Source organism: Bos mutus, chromosome 11 (assembly GCF_027580195.1).
Source record: "Bos mutus isolate GX-2022 chromosome 11, NWIPB_WYAK_1.1, whole genome shotgun sequence".
NCBI lineage: Eukaryota > Metazoa > Chordata > Mammalia > Artiodactyla > Bovidae > Bos > Bos mutus.
In genome coordinates this window covers 99,950,718-99,971,064 of record NC_091627.1, presented here as the reverse complement: position 1 = coordinate 99,971,064, position 20,347 = coordinate 99,950,718, and the positions used below count along the sequence as shown (strand labels likewise).

Sequence of the window (20,347 nt, the reverse complement as noted above, 5' to 3'; positions counted from 1 at the left end):
TCTAGGCACAGAACTTGGGGCAAGACTCCTGGTCCACGCCTCGTCCACAGTGAGGGACTCGGCACAAGGCAGTGAATGGAGCGGTTCGGATGGTTTCCGCCCAAAGTCTCGGGACGCGTCGGCCGAGTGATGCTCGGCGAATCCCCAACTACAACCAGGTCACCGGTTCAGCCTGGAAAAGAAGAGAGAGGACCAGAGAAGCCCGTAGGGAAACCGGAAACGAGGGTCTTCAGGGGCCAGACTCGGCGGTGGCGGATGCGATGGGAAGAAGCGGGGGCGCGGGGGCCAGGAGGACCCTCTCGCTCGGGGATCCCGGCGGGGCGGGGCGCGGCGGGGCGGGGCTCCGCGGGGGCGGGGGTCGGCCCGCCCCTCCGCCCGAGGCAGGGAGGTGGGGGGTCCGGGCCGGCTTCCCTTTGTCCCGGGCGCGCCCCCCTCCGGCCCCGCGTGCGGTCGCCGCCCGGGCCCCACCCCTGCTGGAGATTCGCGCGGCTCCCCGCGCCCCCCGCCCTGCCGCCTCCGGGCGCGAGCGCGCTTCCGCCCGCTTTTCCTGCCAGAGGAGGAAAGGGGGAGCTGTTCGCTCTCCTCCGAGTGCGATTTCGGTGTCCCGTGTCTCCTCCTCCCGCGCCGCCGCCGCCCCCGCCCCCCGCTCATCTTTGTCTGGCGGCCTCGCGCTCCGGGCTCCACACTCGGCGGCGCCGCGGCCCCTGCTCCGGGCCGCTAGTGCAGGCGCGCGCGGGGCGCGGGGCCCGGGCCTGAGGCGCGGGCGACGCCCGGGGGCCTGCCGGCCGCCCCGGCCATGGAGTGAGCGCCGCCGCCGCCGCCCGCCCGCACTTGCCCCGCCCGCCGCCCCCGGCCTCGCCCGCGGGCCCGCGCCGCCGGCCGGGCCTCCGACGCCCAGAAACACGCCGGAGACCTACTGATCGTGGCCGATCCGCGGAGGCAGAAAGGGAAGATGGCGAACGACTCCCCTGCCAAAAGTCTGGTGGACATCGACCTGTCCTCCCTGCGGGTGAGTGGCGGCCCGGGAACACCCGGGCGCGGGGCGCGGGGCGCGCGGGGACCCGGGGCCGCGCCCTGGCCGCCCGGGCGCTCGGGCGCCGCCGCGGGAAGAACCGCGGGCACGGCGGCCCCTTTGTCTGCCCGCGTCGACGGGTGCAGGGGCCCCCGGGGCGCGACCCTTCGCCGGCGCCGCCGCCGCCCGAAACCCCCGGCCCCCGGATCGCGGCCCTTGGGCTCCGGCGACCCCACTGCGCGAAGCCCACCGCTGGGGTCGCCGCCCTTTCTCTCCGGCTACCCTGCTTCTTTATTCATTGTTGTGCTGCTTTCCGACGCTCACCCCTCCCCTCCTTCTCTTCCAGGATCCGGCGGGGATTTTCGAGCTGGTGGAAGTGGTGGGAAATGGCACCTACGGACAAGTCTATAAGGTCGGTGCGGGCGCCTCCTTTGTTTCCCGGGGACGGGTTGAAACTTCTGGTCCGGGGGCGCGGGGGGATGGACACGCCGCCGCCCGGAGGCCACGCCGCGCGGCTGAAGTTGGGAGAGGGGGCTCGCCTCGCCGTCCCGCTGTTTTTTAAGCAGAGTTTATATTCACACTGGCCTGAAAAGACCTCATTTCCTGGCTCTCAGATAAGGAAATAACGCTCCACTCTCAGGCATGCACTTCCATAAAATGGGAAAGCGTTTTTTTTTTTTTTGCATCAGACAGCCTACATGTCCCCTCACCACCCCCAACCCCGTTTTTCCCAGATCTGGCCTTCGGAGTTGGTGTGTTCATTAAAATTCAGAATAGGCAGGCCTCGCCTGTGATTATCCCAAAGCACTGCCTTGGCCTCCTTGAGAATTGTCTTCGTGTTGCCCCGTTTGAATGCTCGCCGGGAGTCCAGGGAGCGGAGTTTGCTGATACCTGATTCTGCTTTATCACCAGCATACGTTCTACCGATGGGCGCATATTTTGGGGAACAGGGGAGGGCTGTGTGTTTGGGTAGCAGGAGCAGGAAGAATTACAGGGTGAGGATTATACAGTCTGAATTCCAGGAATAACCTGTTTGACAGGTGTGTAATTGAAACAGAAATGAGACAGAGCTCAGGAGTGGCGAGGGTGCCCAGATTTCACACCTACCCCAGGTCTTTTTCTCTTTTTTTTTAAACATGATTCCCTCCCCCGCCCCCAACCCCCAATCCCTTCAAACTAACAATTCGGAGACTCTGAGTGGGCCCTGAGTAATAGGCACCTGATGAGACTAAGGGTGTTACTGGTTTTGTTCAGTGCACACTGGAGATTACCCAGAGCTCTGGCTAATGGAGGCAGGGCCCTTGAATGTTTGAAACAGAATGTGAAATTCTCCGTGTTCTGATTTGTTTCTTATTACTGAAGGCTCTCTCCAAGTTATCTGTGCCCCACCGGGGGTGTTCCATAGCTGTTCCCTGTTTTCTAGTTGGATTGGGATAGGAAAAAAAAAAATCTTATGAAGCAGGGCTTTGTGGTTCGCTGTGAAGAATTGTCATTGTCTGGTGAAAAGTGGAGGAGGGGGGTGTTGGAAGCTGACTGTAGACATTTTCTTCGGCCAAATTAAGTGTGGATCCCATTGTCCCTTTTTCTGCTTTGTGAATAGGGTTTATCTATCCACAGCCCCAACTTTCCCCCGATCCCGGCCGTGTACTGGCCTGTGGTCTGAACTGGATGGAGTCCGTCTTTTTAGGTGATCTCAAGTGAATCAGCATGTGTTCTGTTGGCTAACAGTTGGGGCCAGGGCCAGGTTTTTGAATTTGAAAGAGAGCCCTGTTAAGCTCGGCCTGCCGGGCTCAACTGAATTTGGAAGCTTTTGGAAAGTTTTGGAAACGGTCGTGTTGCAACTCCCTGAGTAGCCTGCTAACTGGCTCCGAGACTGTCCTCCCCATCCTCAGCGTTTGTTTAAGCACTGGTCGGTTTTTCCTGACCGAGTTTTTTTGGCCAGGTCCGAGTGGTGACCATCTTCGTCCAAGTGAGTTAGCCAGGGCTTGTTTTTGACCTGGTTACACAGAAGTTGGATTGTTTGGGTCTTCAAGGGTCAGCACGAACGTGAAGGCTGGTGGAAGTAGACCAGAAGCTGTTCTTGTTTTTAAACTGTAAGAGAAAAAGAGAGTGAACCGTGGATGTGTCTTCATGGGTTTAGGAGCTGGGGGTTCTTAACGGGAGCAGCTGGGGCAGGTTCACTCCCAAGGTTTCCCCTGCTCCTTCCCTCTGGTTCCACACTCTCCCCCCCAAGCTTTTGGGATCGATTTGCTAAGCACCAGGTTTGGGAAGCCGTTGGGATTGGGCAGTAACAGGCTCTCTGGCTCTCTCCTTACAAAGTACAATTGAGAAGAAATTCTCAAATTATGCAAAGCTGAGGAAACTATAGGAAATCTGTGCAACAATGGCCTGCAGTCTGAAGCAGGAGCACGACGGGAGCTTTTGCTCGCTTGCAGTTGTTTTATTATTACGGAGAATTTGAAACAGACACCGGAGAGAGAGGGAGAAGAGGCAAGCACGGGCCTCGCAGTGACCAGCACGTGACTGATCTGGTTTTTTCTGTTGTCCTTCCTCCCACCTCCATTATCTTCACACAAAACTCAGATGCCATTTCCCCATAAATACTTCAGTTGGTGTCTTTTTTTTTTTTTTAGGTAGTCTCCATGCTCTTCTCACACCAAAAAAAAAAAAAAATGAATTCCTTCCTAGCACATGTTCAGTTTTTTTTTTAATTGAAATCTGGTTGATTCCCAATGCTGCGCTGGTTTCAGGTATACAGAAAGATGATTCAGTAATGTGTATATATATGTATGTACGTAAATATATATTCTTTTCCAGATTCTTTTCCCTTGTAGATCATTACAGAATCTTGCGTTACCTGTGCTGTGTACTAGGTTCTCATTAGCTGTCTATTTTATGTATAGTAGTGTGTATATGTTAACCCCAAACTCCCTAATGTATCCCCCGTCTCTGCTTTGGTAACCATGTTTGTTTCAGATGTTGAGCGCTAAATTTTCCTGATCGTCTCATATATGTTTTCTTACTCTCATGATAAAGTCTTTCATATTTTTGAACTGACCCTGGGAGGTGGAGAGAGCAGAAACTGCTAACATCTCCATTTCCCCCCTCCCTCTGTTGTTGTTTCTAGAACCATTTTCAGCATGCCTAGAAGCGAGTTCAGGGTTTCTGCTGGCATGATTTGCATGCAGTGGTTTTGTGATCAGATTACTGACACGCTAGCATTTGTTTACTCTTCCTGAACTTCCGTCAGTGTGACTAGTGTCAGAGTTTGGAAATTAAAAGAACAATTCTAGGTGAAACACCTGTAAGCTGAGCAACCTGTAGGCCTAGTTTATTTCATTGTTATATTTTCTGTTTTTTATTTTTTTTTCTGTGAACTCTTTGAGTGATTAGTGGTTGCTTGTTTTTAGAAGATTGTGTTTACATGAAGTGAATGAGTTGAGAGAGGGAGTTTGCTGAGTTTTGAGATGGTCTATGAAAATGGCTTTCTTGGGGAGTTTAGAATTTTCTCCATTCCTGACTAAAATGGTATAGTTGAACAGTACATAACTTTATTTTTAATAAAGGATGTGAGACATAGGCTGTATTCTATTTAGAGAAACTTAGTTTTTGCTTTAGGTTTTTGAGTGATCATAGGGAAGGATACTCATAAATTAAAAAGGGGAAAACATTGTGAATTTCTGTTTGCAGGGTTTCATTCGGAGTACCATACATTTATAAAAGAAGTGTCTGTAACATGTTCCTGTGCCTGTCGAGTAGTGAATGTAGTAGATGTAGTGAATTTTAATTATTGTCATCAAAAGCGGGCAGTGATAATGGGAAGAATCCAAATCAGGATTGATAGATCGAAGTTCATTTTTGTGTCATTGGAGTTTGTTATTTTTAAATTTGGCTGGCTGTGTTTCTTTTCTTGGGGTAGCTACTCTTATTTTGCTTTTTGTGTGCATTCAGTGGCCAGTGGTCCAAAATGTCTTGACTAAAGACAGGAAAATCCTGCACCGGCCTGGGGCATGGGGGTGGGGTGAGGGGGTGGTTGGGGAGCTGAGAATCCAGCAGCCCCCTTGCCTGGAGTCAGGGCTTCCTCACTAGAGGGACGGATGAGCATCTTGACTTTGACCCTGTCCTGGGCTGGAGGCCTTGAAGGTTGAGGAGGAGGCTCCTCCAGGCCTGAGGATGGGGAGTAGAGTTAACCTGAGAGTTGGCTACCTGTTAGGCGCTGTGCTAATACCGTCCCCCTCTTTTATTGAAAGCGGGGTATGTGTGGCCAAAGGTGACCCTCTGGGAGTGGTAGGAGGGCTAGGGAGTGGTGGGCATCTGGAGGAGGGTTTATTCCTGTTGATGTTGAGGACGCCCCTCATTCCTTGGCATCAAGGATCCACTGGAAGTTTGGGGGTCTCTGAGAATAGGAGGCTGGCTCAGATGAGATTTGGAGAAGGAGAAGGTGAGATGGTTGGCCTGGGGCAGCAGTCCAGGGGAGAGGTGGGGAAGGCCAGGCCTGGGCAGGGAGGGCATCAGAGAGAAGAGAGTTGGAATGAGTATTTAGGCTTCCTTCCTTGATCAGTTCACTTCGTGTCTGCAAGCTTTGGTGTGGTCCTTTACATGGGTCCACTGTTTGCCCGCTGGATGACAAGGAGCCTTGGGATTTTTGAAAGTGCTGAACTTGCTTTCGATTGCTCAGCAGTAAAAGTGCCATGTAAATTGTGTAGCTTTGAAAAATCATCAGTGTAACATTTTGGAGCAGGCACTTAAACTTTTGTTGTGGGGGTGGGTTTCTGCAAGTGTTACCTTGTCAGGATAGCGACTCTTGCTCTTAATTGAGGTGGAGACATTCACTGGGGCACAATGAACTTTGTAGAACTGCATGTTTTCCTTAAGAGGAGGGTTGATCAGCCTCTGAGTGGCATGTACAGACTTGTTCAGAGGCACAGAGTTCTTCCTGCTGGTAAGATTCTGGGCCTGAGTTGAAGGGAGGCGGAGAGGACACACACAGGCGAGTGGCTCTCTTAGAAAATAATTATCAACCCGAACTTCCAAAAACTGTTTTGAAATGAAACTCAATCAGGAATGTCAAAAGCCTTGCAGAAAAGCCAACCATCAGATGACACCCTGCTGATGATAGTTTTTTTTAAACTCCTTATTGTTTGAAACTTTGTAATACAGTGTTTATTTCTGTAGCTTTCAGACTTGTATTTTGTCTTTTTCCCCCCCTTAATGGATCTCAGATATATGTCTGTTTCTGTGTATTGACATCATCCAAAAATATTATCCGGGGGCCCTTTTGGTACAGTGTGTGTGTTCATAGATTTTTGTGGACTGACCCTGGAAAAGCAAAGATGATTTTTGGAAAAACAGATCCTACTTTGGAAGTAATGAATCCATGAGCAGGTGTGCTAAACCAAGGAATAAGGTGGTTGTTTCATCCCTAGGGAACAAAAAAAAACTATAAACTAAAATGCATTTTAATCTAAAGGTGGATGCTTTGACACATGCACTTCATATATGGTCTTTTATTTTGTTACTTCTCTTTCTTAGTAAATATATACTTTCATCTTGTTATGAATAGCGGCTTGAGGCAAGGTATAAATCCAGAATTGGTTAAGAAAAGGGCAAAAAATGCAAGTTTGCAAGCCGAAGGGCTGCCTGCCCTCAGAGCTGTCGGGCGTGCTCTGTCTCTCGGCCGCGCTGACTTTAGGGTGCCTGTGCTTCTCATCGTTAGCAGCAGTGCTTTCCGCTGTCTCTGTTCTGATGACTTACATTGGCAGACAGCAGTGCATGCAGGTTATCTCGCAAGTGCACGGCTCGCAGACCCAGGAGGCCCGGGTACCAAACGGGACTGTTGCCCAGAGTGCAGCACTGGGAGCTTCACTCTCTATCTTATAAAGGAAAATGTGCAAGAGTGCAGACCAAGAATTGATGGTAGTGGAGTCAGGAACTTAATCCGCACTGGGTTCTCAAAATCGAACACTGCCTGTTTAGAACTTTTTGTGATGATTTTAATGGTCGAAACAATTTTAGGTCGTCACCTTACTGTTTGAAAATCAGGATTTTAAAAACTTTATTTCTCCCACAAGTAGCTAGATATTTAGCTAGTGGATCACAGGTCATCTTAAAGGTACTTGCAAATAATTGCTGTAAATATTTAGTATAAACAGATTTTTTGTGAATTCAGGTTGGTTTTAATACCGCTCTGAATTATCAGTGTTAACATATTAAAAAGCTGTGTTGAACGTTTAATTTGGGACCTGATTTTCATCGGAACATGATTATCAGGGGGTAGAGATTCCCAAGTACTTTTAGAAGATTCTGTTTACAGTTATTAATATTTTGGGCTCATAATATGACAACACAAGAATTGAATCATCAGGATACATTTGTTGGTCACAACTGAACAACGACATTTTTCGGACTTAGGGAGGGATGGTGAGGAAGAGAATGGAGACCAGGGCAACGTTAATGTCACCAGTGACCAGCGTGGCAGCTGAAAGAACGGTCTCAGGTTTTTATGATACTCTGTTAGGAGCCTGGCTCAGTAATAAACGTCAGCTGGCATTGTTCACAAGCGGAGTGCGCGATGTGTTGGCAAGCGCTGAGTTGCGCGGCAATGTTTTCTGTAAGAATTTCAAAAGGAAGGACCAAATGGTAAGTTTTAGAACTTGTCAGCTTTTAAAAACTGGGATCTTAGAAACTGACATCTGTGTAGCATCATGAGGAACTTGGAGCTAATTTCGGGAGACAGGTTAACCATATGGGGCTGGTGTCCTGCCTCTCAGGGCACTCACTGCCCTGCAGCCCGAGCTGGGCCCTGCCTGATGGTCAGGGTCCGTGCACGGTGCAGGCAGAGCGTTCACCCTCCAGGAGCACAGGGAAGACGGGGTGGACACTGTGTGCCAGACGTGTGACATCCTGAGACGGCTCTGTCTCCCCAGGCCTGCACCCAGACACAGCCCATGCACCCAACCCCAGCTTTCCAGCCTCCACGGGGCTTGGGCCATAAGATACAGTACCAATTAGACAAGGAAAGAGACAGAAAATCAGGTACAGAAAATACCATCCCGAATCTTTTTTTAAAAATTTAGTTTATTGGAGTATAGTTGATTCTACAATGTTGTGTTAATTTCTGCTGTTATAGCAGAGTGATTCAGTTTTATAAATATATAATACACATCCTTTTTCATATTATATGCACATTCTTTTCCATTATGGTTTATTATAGCATATTTAATATAGTTCCCTGTGGTATATAAGGTACTACTATTTAAGATCCTACAAAGATAAACAGTTTCGAAACTTAGAGTTGTCCTATTCCAAGATGATTTTAGTTGATCCATCTGAAATTGACTGCCATATTTTTAAATTATATGCTTGCATGGCTTTTTCTTGGTTTATTAGTTTTGTACACTTAACTGACTTCTAGAGATGGTAGTTATGGTTTTTGAACTACTGTTGTGATCTTTTGTGAAGAATTAGCTGTTATACCTGCCCGCTTCCCTTATATGAGTATATCATAATTTGGGGTTAAAATGGTAATTGCATTATACCGCTTATCTCTGAGCCAAGTAGTCTAATAGGATTCCGTTTTCTGTTTTAAACACTTGAAAAGTTACATCAAATGCCTAGCAGAGTTAAGCTTTTATCAACAGTTTTTTTTTTTTAAAACACTTAAGTATGACAAATGACTTATTATTTCAGATAACTTATTTTTTGTTGTGTGTCCAGCTCTTTGCGACCCTGTAGACTGCAGTATGCCAGGCTTCCCTGTCCTTCACTATCTCTTGGAGTTTGCTCAGATTCATCTCTGTTGAGTTGGTGATACCATCCAACCATTTCATCCTCTGATGCCCACTTCTCCTTTGGCCATCAAGCTTTCCCAACATCAGAGTCTTTTCCAATGAGTCAGCTCTTCACATCAGGTGGCCAAGGTATCCGAGTTTCAGCTTCTGTCCTTCCAATGAATTTTCAGGGTTGATTTCCTTTAGGATTGACTGGTTTGATCTCCTTGCTGGCCGAGGGACTCTCTAGAGTCTTCTCTAGTACCACAATTAGAAAGCATCCACTTTTCAGTGCTCAGCCTTCTTTATGGTCCAACTCTCACATCTGTACATGAGTACTGGAAAAACCATAGCCTTGACGATATGGACCTTTGTTGGCAAAGTGATGTCTCTGCTTTTTAATACGCCATCTAGATTTGTCATAGCTTTCCTTCCAAGGAGCCTATGGACTCACTTTTTTCTCCCTGGAGGGGAGCTGTTCAGGTATACGTGCCCCAGCTTTGGTGTGTCTTAGCTCTGGTCCCCGACCATCTATTTCCTGGATACCGCAGCCTTTTTTTGTTTTTAGTTTACTGCCTTAACTTTCCTGAAGCACATCCTCCAGGTGCAAAACTTTTGTCTTTGGAGAGCTGAAAATGTTTGCATTCTATCTTTGCATGGGATTTATATATTAGCTGGTGGAAAATACTGTTGGCTGGAAATCCACTTTTCTCTTGGAAATTTTGAAGACACTGCTCTTCTATTTGAGTGTGACCTGTTGTAACTTCTTTGGGGAAGCTTTTAGGATATTCTCTTTATTCCTGATGTTCTTAGATTTTGTGGTTGTTGTGTATTGTCACTCACTGTTCCAAGAGCTTGGTTAATTCTTTTCATTAGGAGCTGCCCTTTTCTTCTGGGAAATTTTTCTTTTTTTCGCCCTCCAAATTCCCAGCCTTCTCTTTCTGAAAGTCCTATTAGTCACCTCTTTGATTTATTTTCTTATCTTTTCCTCTATTGTTTTGTAGTTTTCAGTCTTTTTTGTCCTACTGTTATGAAATGCCTTTGACTTTCCATTTCAATGTTTCTATTGAATTTTAAGCCTTGTCATATTTTTAATTTATGAGAAGCCCTTTTTCACAGTTTTTTTTTTTTTGTAAACTGCACCTATTCTTTCTTGGATTTATTTCTTATCTCTCTTAGGGTGTTGGGTGTAGATATTTTTGGTTGGTTGGTTTTCTTGAGCTCCTGTATTATTTTCCCTTTTCCTCCAGACTTCATTTTTCTTATTTATTTATTTGGGTCTCTATTAGTGTGTATGTATTCTTTTTCAGATTATTTCCCCTGATTTATTATGATAAAGTATTGAGTATCGTTTCTTGTGCTATATATTGGCTATCTGTTTTATGTGTAGTAATGTGTATACGTCATCCCAGCCTCATAAGTTATTGCCGTTGCTCTACACCAGTCTCGTTCAACAGGTTTGTTCCTTTAACCAGCTCTATTGAGGTACATTTTATGTATTCTGGGGTTCACCCACCGCATGCCTGCATTTCAGGCATCTTTGGTAATGTGCTGAGTGGAATGACTGTTACAAGTCAGTGTTCAGCACGTCCCTTGCCCTCGCAAGGTCCCCCCTCCCCTTTCACAGTGAACCCCCCTGTTCCATCCCAGGGCCCCAGACAACTGCCCACCTATTTTCTGTCTATAATTTGCCCTTTTTGAACATCGTGTATAAATAAAACCATGCTGCATGTGGTCGCTGGTGTGTGCTTCCTTTCGCTTTGCACGATGTTTCAAGGTTCGTCCCGCTGCTGAGCGTGGTGGTGTGCCCCTTTGGCAGGATGGCATTCAGGCTGCCGACAGGCTGTGTTCTGTCCACCGGTTTGCCAGCTGACGGACGTCGCGGTTGTTCCTAGGTTTTGGCTGTCTGAGCCTCGCCTCTGAGACGCTTTCCGAAGAGCTCCACCTGGAGCCTTCCGCAGAAGAAGAGAGGGGGCGTTAGTCTGCCCGGGTCTCCCGCCTCCTTGTCAGCATAACTCATCACCTCCTGGTTCTGATGACCCAGCCCCTTCCCTTGAAACCATTACCTTTCCCTGCCTCCGTGTTAGTCATCGCTGTAAGTTTAGGTCATTCCTTTAAGCATGAAGAGTTTCTTATCACTGTAAAGACACACTGTGCACTATCAGTGAGGTCAGTGGTATCGGGAACTAGACCAAACCAGTTCTTCCTTTTCACATGTGTTGGGGGATTCCCTTGTCCAGAGCCAGCCATTTGCCATGTGATGCTGAAGACTGGAGTTTTCCTTTATCTCAGACAGAAACCATTGACTCACCAGGATTTTAAAAAACATAACGAAATCTATTATCCTTGGTCAGAAGGGTGTATATGAAGTTAAAGAAATGATTTGTTGCATTTTGTGGGGGAATACAGGACTTCCCAGGTGGCTCAGTGGTAAAGAATCAGCCTGCCAATGCAGAACATGCAGGAGTCATGGGTTCGATCCCTGGGTAGGGAAGATCCCCTGGAGGAGGAGGAAATGACAACCCACTCCAGTATTTCCAGCATTCTTGCCTGGAAAATCCCACGGGCAGAGGAGCCTGGTGGGCTATGGTTCATGGGGTTGTGAAGACTTGGATGTGATTAAGCGTGTGCGTGCGCACACACACACGGGGTTGGGGGGCATACAGTTACTCATTTGATTATCCTCAAGTGTACCTTTTAGGGTATTTTTTCATCTTTCATTCTAAAGAACTCTTATGCTATCTTTTATTAGAGACTTGAATGCATTCAGGTCAAATCTAAATTTAATACTAGGGTACTTTTGGAAAATTCTTGTACTTAGAGCTTTCAATTTTACCTGCTTATGATACTGACAGTCCAGAGAGGGTTGCAAAGAGTCAGACATGCCTGAGCACACACACGTAGATCCTAATAGAATGCTGTGAATGGGGACTTCCCCGGTGGTCCACTGGTTAAGAATCCATGCTTCCACCCTAGGGGCGAGGATTCGATCCCTGGTCGGGGAACCAAGATCCTGCATGCTGCGTGTTGTGGCCAAAAAAAGAAAAGAGAGTACTGTTGGCAGTCAGAACCCACACCACATCAGCGACTCTGGGACCCTCTGTGTAACTGCGGGGTGGTTTGCTGACTATTCAGTTGGGAAGTCTCAGGTCAAAGACTAAGTGTTACCCTGGTCAGGTCTGTGCATCCAAGGGACATAGGACTTATTGGGGCCCCGAGTCAGGCAGTGAGGACGGCCCGGGGTTGAGGTTGTGCACTCCGGTGGTGCAGGCTTTTCTGGCTGTATTCATTCACCTGCGGGGGGCCCGCCTGCTGTTTTAGGGCCTTTCCTGTTTGAGCCTGGTGAGTGAGAATACCTGTTTTCTCTCTGTGTGTCTCCTTCTCCTAATTCCCAGAACAGACTTGTAGATGTTCAGCTCTTTATTCTTCCTGACTTGGGGGCTTAGCGTCTGTGCGGTTTGTTGCTGTTTGTGAGAGATCTGAGCCTGCTTTGCTAGCAGCAGCCCTTTCTCTCGTCTCTTAGCCTATTGCTGGCTGTGGACATGGTGTGCCAGGCACCGTGCCGGGCTCCTTCTTGGTTTTGTTCAGTCGCTCAGAGCTCAGACTCTTTGTGACCTCATGGACTACAGCACTCCAGGCTTTCCTGTCCTTCTTTGTCTCCCAGAATTTGCTCAAACTCATGTCTGTTGAGTTGGTGGTGACATCCAGCCTCTCATTTTCTGTTGCCGCCTTCTCCTCCGGCCCTCAATCTTTCCCAGCATCAGGGTCTTTTCTAATGAGTTGGCTCTTCACATCAGGTGGCCAAAATACAGCATCTGTCCTTCCAATGAATATTCAGGGTTGATTTCCTTTAGGACTGACTAGTTTGATCTCCTTGTTGTCCAAGGGACTCTCAAGAGTCTTCTCCAACACCACAGTTCAAGAGCATCAATTCTTTGGCGCTCAGCCTTCTTTATGGTCCAAGTCTGTATGGACCTTCTTGGTAGAATTAACAAGAAAAGTGGTCAGTGCGCCGTCAGGCAGCAGGTAGCCCTCAGTTTGAGGCGGGTGATGTGGCCGGTGGGAAAGAGCAGGGGGCCGTGGGAGCCTATTACTAAGCTAGATCTGATAAAGTAGACATTGTGATATACGGTGACACTTTATGATTTAAATTCTGTCTCTGGCTGAGGCAGAGATGGGTGAGGAGCCTTGGAGGTGATGACTCATCGTCCTGGTTAATGGAATAGAGATAAGAGGGGTGTGTCCCATTGATTATGGTAATTGCCAGCCCTTTCTGTTTTCCCGGAGCACATGTCTCTTTGGAGACCTTGCATCCTCTGTCTGCTGCTCTTGTCGTGTCTGGACTTTGCCAAGTTAGCAGCTCTCTGTGGAGCCCTCCTCAGCACCCCCATGGGGAGTAGGGTGGGGAGGGCGTGCTTGTCAGACCTCGGGGTGCCCTGTGAGCAACCTGCGGTGCTCGTATTTGGAGATGAGCGACATCTTCTGTCATTTTTTTTTGCCTCATCTGTGTTGTAGTAGGGCTTCCCTGGTAGCTCAGCTGATAAAGAATCCGCCTGCAATGCATGAGGTCCCAGTTCGATTCCTGGGTCGGGAAGATTCACTGGAGAAGGGATAGGCTACTCACTCCAGTCTTCTTGGGCTTCCCTGGTGGCTCAGCTATTAAAGGCTCCGCCTGCAATGTGGGAGACCTGGGTTTGGTTTCTTGGATTGGGAAGATCCCCTGGAGAAGGGAAAGGCTACCCACTCCAGTATTCTGGCCTGGAGAAGTTCATGAACTGTTTCACGGGGTTGCAAAGAATTAGTCACAGCTGAGTGACTTTCTCTTTCACTGTGTTGTAGTATGTATTGGTACTTCATTTCTTTTTGTTGCAGAATAACATTCCATTGAATGTAAGTACTAGTTTTATTTATTATTCAGTTGAGGGTCTTGTGGACTGTTTCTACTTTTGGTCAATTAGGAATACTGCTGCTGTGAACACTTGTGTGCAAGTTTTTGTATAGACTGCTTTCATTTTCTTGGTTGTCTATCTAGGAGTAGAATTGCTTTTACTGTCACATGTTAACTCTAACCTTTAGAGAAATTGCTAGTTTTCCAAAGCAACTGGACCATTCAGCATTCCCACCAGCAGTGTATGAAGGTTCCAGTTTCTGTACCTCCTTAGCATACTTGTAATTATCTAATTATCTATTTGATTAGAGCCATCCTAGTGGTATTTCATTTTAGTGGTTTAGATTGTTTTTCTTTGATAACTAATAATGTTGAGCATCTTTTCATATGCTTGTTCGTCATTTGAATATATTAGGAGGAATGGTATTCATATCCTTTGGACATTTTTAAATTGTGTTTTTTGTTTTTTAAAGTTTTTCGTTTCTAAGAATTGTTTATGTATTCTGGATACATGTCTTTTGCCAGATGTATGACTTGCAAAGATTTTCTCCCATTCTGTGAGTTGACTTTGGTTTCTTGATGATGTACTTTGAAGCACAGAAGTATTTTTAATTTTGATAAAGGTCAGCTTACTGTTTCTCTTGCTTTGTGTGCTTGTGGTGTCCTATCTAAGAACCTACTGCCTAAGCTAAGATTATTGAAGATTTCCTCTTATGTTTTTCTTTGAAATTTCATAGTTTTGACTCTTATGGTTAGCTGTTTGATCCACTTTGAATTAATTTTGTGTGGATTCGGAAGTAGGGGTGCAGCTTCATTCATTTGCATGTGGATATCCGGTGGCCCAGCACCCTTTGTTGAAAGGACTATTCCTTTTCCATTCAGTTGTTTTGATACACATGTCAAAAACCATTGACCTTAAATGCGAGCATTTCTGAACTTTTTTTCCCTTATTTAAATTTCTGAACTCTGAATTCCATTCCACTCCATCCCCTTGATCTCTGTATTTATCCTGTTGCCAGGGCCACACAGCTTTGATTACTGCAGCTTTGTGGGAGGTTTGGAAATGGGGAAGAGTGAGGAGTAGTCCTCCAAGCTTGTTCTTGCAAAGGACTACTGAATTTCCGCGGCATATACTTTCAAGACGCTTTTCTGGCACTTGACAAAAGTTCTGTCGGTTAGGACTCACTCCTCTCATGATGGAAGAGCTATTGTTTTGCAGACTAATGTGTCTGTTCATGTGTGTGTGTGTGTTCACCTCCTCAGTTGTGCCCAACTCTTTGTGACCCCATAGAATGTAGCCCGCCAGGCTCCTCTGTCTATGGAATTCTCCAGGCCAGAATGCTGGAGCAGGTTGCCATTTCCTACTCCAGGGGATCTTCCTGATCCAGGGATCGAACCCGTGTCTCTTGCATTTGCAGGCAGATTCTTTACCAATCAGATCACAGACAGTTCCCACCCCATCCCCCAGTATTGGTGAGAGAACATCTAGAGATACTCTCGGTTCCTCCTGCAAATGCCTTAAGGAATGACTTGATAATGTCACTGATTCTTTCAAAACCTTTATAAATTAAGTACCATACAGTACAGCAGAGGGGAGACAAAAAAAAGAGGCAAGGAAATGGAACCATGCCAAGCTGTCTAGATATGAAATAGCTCTCCCTAGATTATTATATCATCTCTTACAAAATTTTCACTGTGGAGAATTTCACTGTAGAAAGTCAATTCCAGATATGTACAAGTATATACTTAGGTAACATACCTATCATTATTAGAAGCATAGAGAACTATGTTTCTTAAGGAAGATCAAAGACTCTGGCCCTGAAACACTAAGAATAGTTTGCCTTGAACCTCAAGGGTTGATGAATCAAAAATTTCTGTTACAGCAGAATCTTTGGTATGCCTAAAATATGTCATCTAAGAGGAAAAAATGTGCATTGCTAGTGCAGTATTTCAGTTTGAATGATAAATGAAGAAGTTCCTACCTCCCATCACCAGGAGTAACAAATACCCAAGGATCTTTCCATTGCAATTACAGTCTGGAAACTCAGCTGGCCTTGGGACAGAGCAGGTTGTTGAAAATCTTCAGGGCTACTCATATATGAGTGCAGATAAATCTCAAATCCAACCCAATGCGGTGCTCTAAGAAACAGTAGTGACTTCAAGGCACTTTGGAAATCTGATGGTGCTGCGTAAATGCTACATAATGGTCTTGTCAGATTTAGTTTAACACTTACTATTCTTATACTCTCAAAACATAGTTTTTAACTTTTAAACTGCTTGTTTATAAATAACTAGCAAAAGAGGAACTACCCAGATCACAGATTTCACCCATGCAACCTGCTCAGACTAACCTACAGGGAAGGGAGCTTTTGCTAAAATGCATTTCCTCTACTTGTGAAGAAGCCTTTGAGAAATGAACTTTAACTCTGAGAAGATTATGCCATCTCGTACAACATGTTTTGGGCTTCCCTGGTGGCTCAGTCAGTAAAGAGTCTGCCTGCAAGGCAGGGGATCCAGGTTCAATCTCTGGGTTGGGAAGATCCCCAGGAGAAGGAAATGGCAACCCATTCCAGTATTCTTGCCTGGAGAATTCCAAGACAGAGGAGCCTGGTGGGCTACAATCCATGGGGTCACTAACAGTCACACACGACTGAGTGATAACACACACACACACAATGTATTTATACTTAATGGTTGTAATTATCTTACGTTTCAAATGAGCCCCTCTTCCCCCAAAAACAGTTTAAGAAATATATTCCTCAACCATCTTCTGTAATTAATCAAAGAAATGTGCTTTCATCAGCAAATTGTGGGAAAGCTATGAAATTCATCATTGATATCAATCAACCCTGAATAAGCATGGAAATTAGGCATTTATGGCATTAGTGCCCGTATAAGAAGAAGAGACCAGGGACATCCCTGGTGGTCCAGTGGCTAAGATTCCACACTCCCAATTCAGAGGGTCTGGGTTTGGGTTTGATCCCTGGTCAGGGAACTAGATCCCACATCCCACAACTAAAGATACTGCGTGCTGAAACTACAATCTGGTGTAGCCACATAAATAAAAATGTAAAAATCTTCATTTTACAAAAAATGTCTAATCAGTAATTGCAGTGTTATCAGCTGAGAGTTAGGAGTTTCATCTGTGTGTTTGAATGGATGATAATAGGAAAAGGATAAGTCAGTCATGGGGCTTCCCTGGTAGCTCAGATGGTAAAGAATCTGCCTGCAATGCAGGGGACCCAGGTTTGATCCCTAGGTTGGGAAGATGCCCTGGAGAAGTCAGTTATATGTCAGCTTTGGTTTTAGGTGGTCAGATGCCTGGATTCATATATGGCAACACGAGACCTGCTTTACTTAGCTCAGCAGGAAATGAGAGTGGGGCCTGGAGGAAACCATGCGTCTCCGGCATGTTCTTTGCAAGCTTCTCATTGGTGTTGAGGAGAGTAAGTGAAGTGTACTTCCTTCCCTAAAATGCTGATGATGAAGTGGAAATAAGATCTATATACAGGTGAACTAACCAGATTGTGTCTGATGTTTACATGTCAGAAGATGGAATTTGGAGATGAGTTCCAGTTCTCAGGAAGAATAAAACAAATGATGAGATTTGAGGGTTGAGTGCCAGAGATTAAGGTTCTCCCACATTACACTTAATTTCTTTACGTGGATTGCTTTTTCATGTCAGCAGGTCACACAATGGGGCAATGTCCAGGGTGCTTGAGAGCTGAGGGTATTCCGCACACTGATTTTGGTGGATTTAGGGAAGAATCAGGATGTGCTGAGCCCAGCGAGGACTCCTTAGACTTTGCTCTAGAAATGTGACTGTATAAATGAATGGGAATGTGCAGATGAACACTCACAAGAGAAAACAGGCTGAACATTGGAGACTGGACGGACCTGTGGGAGTTTTGGAACCGATAAGATTTATTTGAGTTAGTAAAGAGAGGGGCCATCTTGGTGGTATGTTAAAAAGATAATTGCCCTCTTGAGTACTGACTTCATGAGATCTTTTGTGTATATATTTCTTAATTTTAATCCTTATTTCCCATATGAATAATATGTAAGGTTAAATAATTTGCCTACAGTCACATAGCTAGCAGGCAGTGGAGAAACTGGGTGTTAAGGCTTTTCAGTTGACTTAAGTTTAGCACTTACCCATTTTCCAGGCTGTTTCCCAGAGTATTGGCAGGTTGATTTGATAGGCAAGGTGTGACCAGGTGGGAGGGCGCGGGGCCCTGGAATCCCAGTGGGATGAGGGACGGATGGGAGTTGGGCTGGGGTTGAGAGGCAGAGCGCGCAGAGGTTGCCAGCCCTGAAGGCCCCCCTCCCCCCCGCCCCGGTTTTCTGTGCCTCCTTTATTGCTGTTGTTCAGTCACTAAGTCCTGTCCAACTGTTTGCGGCCCCATGGACTGCAGCACTCCATGCTTCCCTGTCCTTCACTATCTCCCTCAGTTTGCTCAAACTCTGTGCATTGAGGTGGTGATGCCATCCAACCATCTCATCCTCTGTCACCCTCTTATCCCACCTTCAATCTTTCCCAGCATCAGGGTTTTTTCAGCTCTTTGCATCAGGTGGCCAAAGTATTGGAGCTTCAGCATCAGTCCTTCCAGTGAATATTCAGGGTTGATTCCCTTTAGGATTGACTTGTTTGATCTCCTTTTGTGCTTTTCAGCCTTTTTTGAAAAAAAAAAAAAATTTTTTTTTTTTATTTGGTTGCACCGACATTATTTGTGGCAGGTGGAATCTAGTTCCCTGACCAGGCATCGAACCCAGGCCCTCTGCATTGGAAGCGCAAAGTCTTAGCCACTGGACCACCAGGGAAGTCCTGGTGCTTCTCAACCTTTAAGGTGCACTTGAGTCAGCCGGGGAGCTTGTTAAAATGCAGGTTGTCATCCAGCTGTCTGGGATGGGGCCTTGTGTCTCTAAAATGCTTCCTGGTGATGCTATAGTAGTTTTGCACTTGGCTTACTAAGGACCTAGAAAGAGGTTCCAGGGGGAAGTCTTGGGAGGCAGCTGACTTAGACCGACCTTTCATTGGAACACAGCTGTTAGGGTGGCCTGGTCAGGCAGGGATTCTGTCTGATCTGTGTGGTGTCACGTGTCTTGTGTTGTGGTTTTGTGAAGGGACCTTGGGCTTTGAGCATCACAGAATGTGGAGGTAGAAAAGGTTGCTAGAGATTCTGCCTCCTGACCCCGTGGGTGACAGGTGAGCGCAGTGAGGGATCTTGGGGCCTGGTCAGGACTAGGGTGCCCCTCCCCCCCACCTTGGGTGCTTCCTTTCCGTCTGTCTGGGTTGAAGGCAGTGCAGTGGGGCGCTGCCCCGCCCATCCGGTGTGGTGATTTGGTGACATGATGAAAATCAGAATAGGAAACCGATGATGGTTCTCCTCACTCCATTTCAGTTTGTAGCGAGCTTCCTGACACAACAGTAAGTGTTTCAGAGGGTAAGTGAATAGAGGAGAGAGCCAAGTTTCTGGATGAGGTGGTCATGGAGTGGCCCGCGGCTGGGATCGTGCCGGAGCCCTGGTGCTGGTTCCCGGTTAATGTAGACCCCACAGCGGGGGCTGCGGAGCCTGGCAGGAGCCTGCCAGACGGAGCTGGGTTCTGACTTGGGCTGGGGCAGGTGTGACTGTAATCAAGTGGAGAGCTGGGGAGAGACCTGCTCTTGATCGCGTGCTCTTGCAGAACTGGGGAGCAGGCAGCAGACGGTGTCCTCTGCCTGTCGGTCGTTGGAACAGAGGGCGGGCCGCTGGAGGGAGGGTGGGCAGAGTGTGGATATGTAAAATGCTGTGCAGAGAGAAACGAGAGAAATGGGCGGAGCGATGTGTGGCTTGGTAGTCTTTAGGTGTGGGTCTTTTGTGGGGCCTGTGGGTGAGGCCAGTGGTTTTTATGCTGATGTCTCAGAATCGTATTCATAGGATGGTACTGGGCTGGCCAAAAAGTTCATTAGGCTTTTTCCATGAGATGCTGCAGAAAAACCCAAATGAACTTTTTGGCCAACACAGTAAGTAGTTCTGGGAAGAACCTGAGGCAGCCTGTAGTTCCGTTAGCCCAGAAAACCCCACCGAAGGACCCGAGAGGTAGGGGGCACAGGGGCTCACAGTAGGAGAGGCGGACAGGCCGAGGGGGAGGTTGCCATAAAGGACGTTGACCTTTTTTGCCTAAAATGGCTTGTTGCCACTCTCACTCTTACTGATTAAAAAACAAAACAAAACACACTTTTGCGGAGTGCCTGTTACACGCAGGCACTGCCGTAAACATGGCTCTTGCTGTCATTTTCCTTTGACTTTTGGATGGTGCTTCCTGAAAATTCAGGGATGCAGGCTCATGAATTCAGTCATCTTTTGTGACTGTTTGCTTAATATAAGAATAATTACTACAATTGTCTTAGGCTTTAATTTGGAAAGCAAGTGGAATTATTGCCGAATTTCTGGTTTTGGCAGAATTAATAGCATATTTTTGCAGTCTGCTGCATCAGGCTGGTCTTTAGAGACCATTTTTTTTTAATTTAAATTTATTTATTTTAATTGGAGGCTAATTACTTTATAATATTGTGTTGGTTTTGCCATACATCAGCATGAATCTGCCACGAGTGTACACGTGTTCCCAATCCTGAACCCCCCTCCCACCTCCCTTCCCATACCATCCCTCTGGGTCATCCCAGTGCACCAGCCCCAA

General features: G+C 46.8%; 1 protein-coding gene across 50 annotated transcripts in view; it reads left to right on the top strand.

Annotated features, from left to right (window-relative positions):
• Positions 1 to 472: 472 nt before the first annotated feature.
• The window catches only part of MAP4K4 (mitogen-activated protein kinase kinase kinase kinase 4), a 151,700-nt gene continuing 131,825 nt past the window's right edge, over positions 473 to 20,347 (top strand). For 10 of the 50 annotated variants that reach the window (XM_070379936.1, XM_070379908.1, XM_070379921.1 and 7 more), the window contains exons 1-2: positions 481 to 1,009; positions 1,359 to 1,424. In XM_070379936.1, the coding sequence (XP_070236037.1) occupies positions 953 to 1,009; positions 1,359 to 1,424 (123 nt within the window). In that variant the 5' untranslated portion in view covers positions 481 to 952. Of the gene's footprint in view, positions 1,010 to 1,358; positions 1,425 to 20,347 lie in introns of all 50 variants that reach the window. The other 40 variants (XM_070379941.1, XM_070379905.1, XM_070379910.1 and 37 more) reach the window with 11 other exon arrangements.